The sequence below is a fragment of the Contarinia nasturtii genome, unplaced genomic scaffold (assembly GCF_009176525.2).
Source record: "Contarinia nasturtii isolate CC-2019 unplaced genomic scaffold, AAFC_CNas_1.1 Cnas_scaffold_187, whole genome shotgun sequence".
Lineage (NCBI taxonomy): Eukaryota > Metazoa > Arthropoda > Insecta > Diptera > Cecidomyiidae > Contarinia > Contarinia nasturtii.
Window position 1 is genome coordinate 3,810,346 of NW_022197544.1, and position 8,479 is coordinate 3,818,824.

Here is an 8,479-nt window from a genome sequence, read left to right on the forward strand (position 1 = left end):
AAAAAGTAAAAAAAAATATGACTGGAATGCAAATATTGAATGCCAAAACAGTTATGGGTTCTTTTAAAATTATTCGTTCAATTAAAGTCATTAGTTCATTGAGTCATTAGTTCATATTCAAATAGAAAATATTTATTGGGAATGTTCTTGTTCTAATGTCGTCAGAAAGCCCTCATTTTTTTTTCATACAAATCATTCAAAAATTAAACAACCGCATCAATGTCATTTTTGCAAAAGGTGATTTTATTAGATATCATATAGCCAGGATTGAGTTCAAATGGATAACTTTGGAATACATTGAGATGGACGGATTTTCTGATTGGGTATGAAAACCGTAAATTTTGTAATTCGTGCAAAATGTGTGTGTAAACTCATTTTATTTGTTTGTTTGAAACAAAACAAATAAAATAAAATGTTGCCATTTTGAAGATCGATACCAATTTTGGTTAGTGACTTTGGTGATGGTGTTTGGTGTAAGTGTTGATTTTATGTGGTAATATATCCCACACAATGTTTACAATTTGTATGCCTGTCGCATGAATAAGTCAAAGTATCCATCGTTATCGATTGATGCACTGACGCCAGCATAATAGTTGTAAAATTCTTCTTCGGTGACACGACCATCGACAACACCGCCAACTTCAAAGTTTGCCAAAAATCGATTCAAAATTTGCTCTTCCGTTTGTTCACCACTGCAAATGGACGAAACAACAACAACAAAAACAGTAAACGATGCATAAGTTAAGAAAAATGATTAAAAATCATGGAATTTGGCCAATTTTTTTCTGTTCGTTTCTGGACATAAATAAGAAATATAATGATCGTACCTCGTATATTGTGGATGATGAAGTACCGAATACACATTTCTGCAAATGAAAATATAAAGTTATAAATAATGCAAAATGAAAAATGCGTAGAAAAATTGGCTTTACTTCAAATCATCGATGGTAATCTGTCCGTCGCCAGTTTTATCCAACTTTTTGAATGCATCACCAATTATGCTTTGTCTACTTTGAGACATTGGAGGCTGCCAGGAAAATACACACAAAATAAATTGAACAATATAATTGAATAAGAAAATTTACTCACTCTAATTTGAATCAAAAATTCCGACATATTGATCGAACCATTTTCGTCGGTATCAAAACTATACGGAAGAAAAGAGAAAAAATGTTCTAAAAAACGTTCAACATCTTCATTAAATTTACCGTTTGAAAATATCTTCGGCTTCTTCATCGGTTACTTCCATGCCAGTGTCACGAAGTCCCTTTGCAAATTCCTCGAGTGAAAGTTGTTTGTTACCATCGTCGTCCATTCGACGAAAAGCACGACCTAGTGATAATTACGCACTTATTTAATGCGCCATTTGAAGTAAAATGGTGACTGCTGTGAGTGTGTAATACATACCCAAGCCTACAATACCCGATGCCCCACGTGCCAAACATAACAAACGCAATTTTTCAACTGGATCCCTTTCCGTTCCATCGTCCAATGCACGTTGGCATTTGTTTATTAATTCCGATTCACTTCGCGACATAGAGCTTGATGGACGATTTGCCATCTAAACGCAACGAAATGAAAGCACAAACTGGTTAAATAATTTTTCTGATAGCCATAAATGTGATATGAAATGTTCATTTCTTCGACAAAAAGATAGAAAACACGGACATACACAACCAAATGGGTTTTTAAAATTTAAAAAAAAAGAGACACAACACAAACGATAATTGACGAAATCGACACAAAACTAATTGGGTCAGTCCAATTTAAACCGGTGGTTTTTTTCTTTTCTTTTTTTCTGCATATGCACTATTTATATTTTATTTCAAGAGAACGAATGAGAGATCAGAATGTTTTGTTGTCTACCTTCAAGGTGAATCGTTTGCGGTAACGTTGGCTTAGCATATTTGGTTGAATAAATATTTAATGGATGAAAGTGAAAGAAAACAAAATTAGAAAGACACTTTTGTTGCAGATTTTGTTTTTTTTTTTTAAATTAATGTAGAGATATGTATGTTTTTTTATTCTCAATCGATCAATATTTCAAGCGAGTGATATAAAATTATCGATGACCCAGCCATGTTTTGTTGTTGTTTTTCTTTATCCCTATTCTTTACGTTGTACATGGAATATATAATTTTGGGAAATTATGTTTGAATATAAGCCCATCATTTCACGTCCATTATCACAGCGCACACACATTGTCACTATATCCGTTGAATGTCTATCTGAGAACTGTTGGTCGATTGTTCGAGAGAACCGCTTTTTGTTTGTACATATTTCGGAGCATGTCACACATTTACATCAAATCGAAAGCCAAAAAAAAAACGAGCGAACGAACACGAGATATTACAGAGAAAAAAAGAATGTAAATCAAGAATACACAGGACTAAAAATCGATTGAATCCACATTGGAACAATTGCGGGTGTATACATGCGTTACTGAACGTTAACTTAAAGTTTAGCGTGCCGATCTTGTGTCGCGTGCATCGCACAAAGCAACGTCAACAACACGACAACATGATGAGTGAACGAACTTTTACTATGACCGAAACATAATGAATTGACCATATTGGATAAATAAAATAGGACCCGCACAGACTTATTCAATTCGAAAGACACTTACTGTCAATTAAAAACGTAAACTATACGCTTACTGTGATACACTACACATACACATCGGGACGACATCCAATTAACGATTCACAATTTATGCAAATACAATTGTTTCCGTTAAACACATTATTTGTCAAGGATCGTTCACAGAGTTCAAAGCAATCGTTCAATCGTTCAAATTGACACATTACAAATCAATAGCGATGGAAATTCGAGACGCCGAATAAATATTTTGTTTTTTGTTTTTGTTTTTTTGCTCTCTTTGATAATCAGCAATGATTTATTCTAATTTTTTGATAACATTCAAATTCCGTTACAATTACTTTTGGCCAGGCTTCTCTATGATATTACACGATTTCAATTTGATTAAATGAAATTGTTTGAACATTTTCAAATAAAATCAATTTATTTGATTTGTGATTTCAAATCTAAAATTGAGAGTGCTGACATTAAATTTCCAGTTAAATTCAAATTGAATGAAAATGCTAAGGACCGCTAGAAAAAAGTGTGTCCTTCGGTTCAATAATCATCGCACACACAAAAACAGAAGTAGTAATTTGCAAATTTACCAATAGTTGTTAAAATATCTATTGGTATTTTCATACAATTGTCACTACAACAGCGAGCGCAGTTGACATTTGGTCCATCGCGCCAAAACAAGTGACAATTATGTTGTAGTCAGTATGAAAATACCAATAGATATTTTGACAACTATTGGTAGATTTGCAATATACCAATACATTCAAACATTTCTAGTACTACTGTTTTTTGTGTGTGTTGAATCACATTGATTTTTTAATGAACTTTTCATTTCTCTACAGAAGAGAATTCTAGAGAAATATATAGTCTCTTTGCATCATATGTTTTGTAAATTACTTGTCGAAGCGTGAACAATTTAGTCAAATCAATGAAATTGAACCAAAATTCATCATTCACCGGAATATTCCACATATTTTGACTTTAAATGTTATGCATGGCAGAGCACTGAACTTAAGTTGCATTGAACGTCTACTTAATAAGTTAAAGAAGTGAAGTTAATGGAATAAATATCAAAAAAAAAAATTGTGTTAAACTATGAAAAGTGAGCTCAGCAACAGACATAGTCTTTTTTTTCTAATCCAGTCTTTGCTATCACGGAATGGTTATAATTTATTCACACGTCTGACTAATTAATTAAAAAAGTCTCCATTCTTTTCTTTTCTGAGACTTTTATTCAAGTACTTCTATGATAAATTATAATAAACTGAAAAAATCGCATTTAAAAACTCACTGTTTTAATTTCAAATAGTTTCTTCTACTGCAAATGATAATTTCACTTCAAATAATCAAACTAGTTTAGAGATAGTTTTCACTCGCTCAAAAATCTTTGATATTGTGTTGTGAGTAAACACCCGTGATTCGTAAAAAGTCCAAATAGAAACTGAAATCGAAAGCCGCGTTGTTCGTTGTTTTTGTAAAAAAAGTAAACGCGATGATGATGAAATATATGACTCAACTGCATGCAATCGTAGTTTAAAGTGTGTGTCTCACGCACATACACTACAGCTGCTGATCAGTGTTTGTCATCTGATCGATATGTATCTTAGATTATTATGACGAGATATGTCTCACAAATCTTAATGAAATTCATTCGACATAAAAGTAATTGGCATGATTAAATCCCTGAATACGGTTGAGTGAGCAATCTCTGTGTGTGTGAATCATTTTGGAATTTATAATTTGTTAAATGTAAAGAGATTTTATGTAAAATTTGTAAATACTAAATTGACATTGCTGGGATTTTTTCCATTGAAATCATCATTGATATTGATTGACTTTGAAAATTGTTTTTACATAAATCAATTTTATCAAAACGCAACGAATCAAGTAATGATTGTTTCATTAGTTGAAGATTTCTTTTTATCCATTGCGGTAACTCTGATGATAAACTTTCTGATTATTATATTTGATGAATCAAAAAAATAGATTGATTTATTCGAATTTGATTGGTGACTACTGTGTTTTCGGTGATTTTGATAAATTTGGAACATAGTCGTTGTTATAGCCATTATTTCATACTTGTCCGTATACAAAAATGTGAGTGTTATATTAGAATCAAAACATTGTAGTCCAATGTCTTATCATGTATCGACACCTCATGTTCATTGGTCTATTTCCAATGTGGTGTGTTTAATGCTTTTGGCCCGATTGATTGTACCGCTGCCGACCCATCGACATACTTAATATCAAATGATGATGAGATTCTTGCATATTTTATAAACCATTGTGTATGTTGCGTGTTTTATATGTTCAACGGATGGATGCATAAAAAAACAAAAGGAAAATAATGAATTCAGATGGCAAAACCTTAAACATTGACATCCCTTTATATTCGACGATTTTTATTACCATTCATTCATCAACTAAAAAAAATCATAAGTAAATACATGCACTCGACAAGTATGAAATGCACATAAACATTGATTTTTGGTCATTCCTGAGATTTTTTTTGACTAATTTCTATAAAATATAATCTGACATGCCGTGTATTTGATTATGAATTCAAATATTATGTCATAATCATCACGTAAAGCTATGTACCTGAGTGATTCTTATAGAACAACAAATAAATTGGTAACCGCTTTTTTTCTCTCTGTAATTATCGTCTGTTGGCGACAGTATCCTAGAGCATGTGTGCGCTTCGAACAATGGACAATGCTATTCATTGTAGTAGTGTTTGTAGTAAAAAAAAAGTATATTTGTTTATTCGCTGGTGACATGTTGCGTAATTTAGCTTCCAATTTCAATTATTATGTTCATGCACAAGGTAATATTTGTCAGTGAACAATGAAAAATGGCCATTAAGTTATGGGGCGTCAACCATTGCCGCCCGTTTAATTTAATAAAATATATTCCATTTTCCGTGTCTCTTTATGAGCTCATTTTTTTTTACTAAGGGTCCACACTAAAACAAACCCCAAAAATTTATCGACGCACAGTCTCTTCAAACAGATAGAATTGGGGTCATGCAATTTGTGCGAATTTTTTTTTCTTGAAAGTAATTTCGATTTGATATAATGAAAATGGAAAACAATTTGAATTTATTCATGGAATGAAATACGCCAGCTCAATATACCATGGAAAATACTTTAAAAACCAAGCTGTAATTTATATGCAAACGTTGTGGAATTTCTTTTTATTTTTCCATACATATGAATCATGTGCAAATCAGCTGATTATTGGTCGACTGTTTCAATCAAAAGACAAACCCTTTACTTTAGAATCACCTAATACTGTTTAAGAACGCAAAAACAGAACACAGCACAGCAACGAAATCAAGGTATATTAAACGTTTTTTTATTTGTTACCTGAATATTTCCTTTGTATTTGAATCAAAATATAATGAATTAAACAAAAACGTGCACGTTTTTTGCTGAAAATGAAAAAAAAAAGAAATGAAGAAAAAGTTGGCAAAACAATTAAACACATCCAAAAATTGTATTACGTATCTACCTTAATTTATTTGCTTGAAACACAAATATTTGTCTTTTCAATTACAATTCACACAACTCAACCTATCTTGGTTGAATTGAACACTTTGTCTGTGTCAAAGAACTAGTACAAACTGAAAGTATTTCGTATTTAAAACTGCGACACTGTCCAACGAAAGAACATCATCTGAATTGGTTTTCCCTGTGACCGCATCCACTTTAACATACGAATACGTACGCACATGTGTGTATACTTGTACAATACACGCGATATCGTATGAGAAATCCCATATGACTAAAAAAATATCCATTTCAAATGTCATATCGGTTTTGCCGCATACATTCATATCTTTATCCAATAATATTAATGAGACAATTTAAAACTGAATTAATAACAGCACATTCTACAATTCAAATAGTTTTTCTTTCGATTTTTCTAACATTTTGATCGAATTCATATTTTATAAATTTTGGTATAATGATGTTTTTTTAGTCCAGAATGCTTGATTATAATATGGTTCAAGTTTGAAATACAGCTGATTACTTCTTTCTTCCACCTCGTTTGCCCTTCCCTTTCTTTTTGGCCTTTCGCTGAGCCAATAATTTTCGATAATTTCGTTGAATGATGCGTGCCACACGGTTCATCATAAATAATAAAATTCGTTCCTCGCGTCTTTTCTCTTCTTCAACCTCTTTATCGGCCAGAATTTGATTGTATAAAATTTCCTGAGTTTTGTATTTGTCATTCCATGCGTTAAGTGTATTGGTTTCCCGTTTCAAAATGAGCTTACATTCATTTAGCTTTGCATTGCGTGCACCGATTTCATGGTCATAAACTTGCAAAAAATCCTTTAGCTGATGCTCCAAGTCGATTCTATGGTGATGAATAATATTATTACATTTGAATCACTTAGAATAAATCAACATTACTAGATAAATGTCTTCAAATGCGTTACTGAAAAAAGTCAGTCAGCAAAAGCGTTATAAAATATATGGACGATGTCACGCTTTTGTTGGCGAACTGTTTTATATAACGCATTTGAAGACATTTATGTAGTAATGCTGATTTATCCTAGGCGGTTCATTTAAAGTGTTAAAAAAACATTGAACCATTTAAAATATATATACTTTTTTTGAATCGCTTCATTTTCCTCGCACATATCGTTCTTTCGTAAGGTGTCAAACATTTCTTTGGCTCGCAGTACCGATTCGGTGGCCGCATTTTGATGACATTTTCCAATTTCACATATTTCGGTCATTGCTTTATTTGAATCAATACTGAAAATGAATATTCAATTGTACAAATCGCTTCATTCTCAAAATCAATAATTAGATTTTCAATTAGAGCTATGAACTCTTGACAGAACCAAAATTCGAATGAAAAATTATCGAGTGACATTGTTATTTTTGTGAACAATTTGTTTTTCTTTTTCGTCAAGAATGTAACCTTACAAATGAAACAAAAATAAGAAAAAATAACTACATCAATCGATTAAGAATCATGCTATTCTTATGATGGAGTCGTCTCTTTTCAAACTCATATCGTTCGACTTCGTCCTGTTTCACCGTTGTAATATTGGACACTTTCAGTTGATCTTCTTCGATTTCCCGGCGCAGTTCATGAATTCGTCGTACGTTTTTGGTATTTTCCGCCCAGTGCTGATGTAATACCTTCTGTCGTGCCATTTCTGTGGCAGCGCTCATTTGAATACGATGTCGAGCGATTTTCATCAACTCACTCAAAAGTAGCATAATATTTTGACCGCTTTCTGGCATCTACAGTTCAGAAATGTTATGAATTTAAAAGAGAACAATAATCGTAACACAAACATGTATTATTTACATTCTGCCATCCATTCGCATTATTGTGTAAAATATCCAAGCATTGATTCAAAGCTATTACAAACGTATTGTTCGATGCATCAATCGACGAATGGAACCACTTTTGTGTGAACTCTTCGATTAGCTGTGCATCGTCCACTGAAAATAGCAACTTCAAATGTTCGTATTGATGTTTAATCAAATTCGAAAGATAAAAAACTAAACGAATTTTTGCGATACACAAATCTAACACTTTTTCAATGCGATGCGCATGGACTTGAAGTTCGATGTGTTTAAAATCATTTTCACTAATATTCGATTCATAGTCATTGTATAATATAATCTCCTTGCCAATTCGATTGATAAACTCAAAAACAACCTGACGAAATTGTCTCTCTTCATCAGTCACATTCGTTGATTGGCTACCAATTGGCCAAAGTGTCATCGTTCCAGACATATTATTTCATTAACTGTCGGATTTATTTCGTTTTGAATCCAGTATCCGTGAACATTGAATGGCAAACTAACGACTGTGACACATTATTTATTGAGACGTTGCCAAGGTAATCGAT

The 8,479-nt window shown here is 32.3% G+C and overlaps 2 protein-coding genes across 5 annotated transcripts; both read right to left on the reverse strand.

The window, feature by feature from the left end:
- Positions 1 to 220: 220 nt before the first annotated feature.
- LOC116352225 (calcyphosin-like protein) lies at positions 221 to 6,239 on the reverse strand. 4 transcript variants are annotated; one of them, XM_031784643.1, is made up of 8 exons: positions 6,109 to 6,239; positions 5,964 to 6,028; positions 1,408 to 1,561; positions 1,209 to 1,332; positions 1,090 to 1,147; positions 933 to 1,027; positions 828 to 866; positions 221 to 692 (listed from the first exon to the last, which is right to left on the reverse strand). In XM_031784643.1, exons 3-8 carry the CDS (start codon positions 1,559 to 1,561, stop codon positions 515 to 517), a joined length of 648 nt encoding a protein of 215 aa, XP_031640503.1. In that variant the 5' UTR covers positions 5,964 to 6,028; positions 6,109 to 6,239; the 3' UTR covers positions 221 to 514. The 4 variants fall into 4 exon arrangements, with proteins under 4 accessions (XP_031640503.1, XP_031640502.1, XP_031640504.1 ...); XM_031784642.1 differs by lacking the exons at positions 5,964 to 6,028; positions 6,109 to 6,239 and adding an exon at positions 3,887 to 4,191; XM_031784644.1 differs by lacking the exons at positions 5,964 to 6,028; positions 6,109 to 6,239 and adding an exon at positions 2,627 to 2,895.
- A 345-nt stretch (positions 6,240 to 6,584) lies between these two features.
- On the reverse strand, positions 6,585 to 8,364 carry LOC116336778. Its single transcript, XM_031760897.1, has 4 exons — positions 7,930 to 8,364; positions 7,570 to 7,862; positions 7,215 to 7,364; positions 6,585 to 6,960 (listed from the first exon to the last, which is right to left on the reverse strand). Exons 1-4 carry the CDS (start codon positions 8,362 to 8,364, stop codon positions 6,627 to 6,629), a joined length of 1,212 nt encoding a protein of 403 aa, XP_031616757.1. The 3' UTR covers positions 6,585 to 6,626.
- Positions 8,365 to 8,479: the final 115 nt, after the last annotated feature.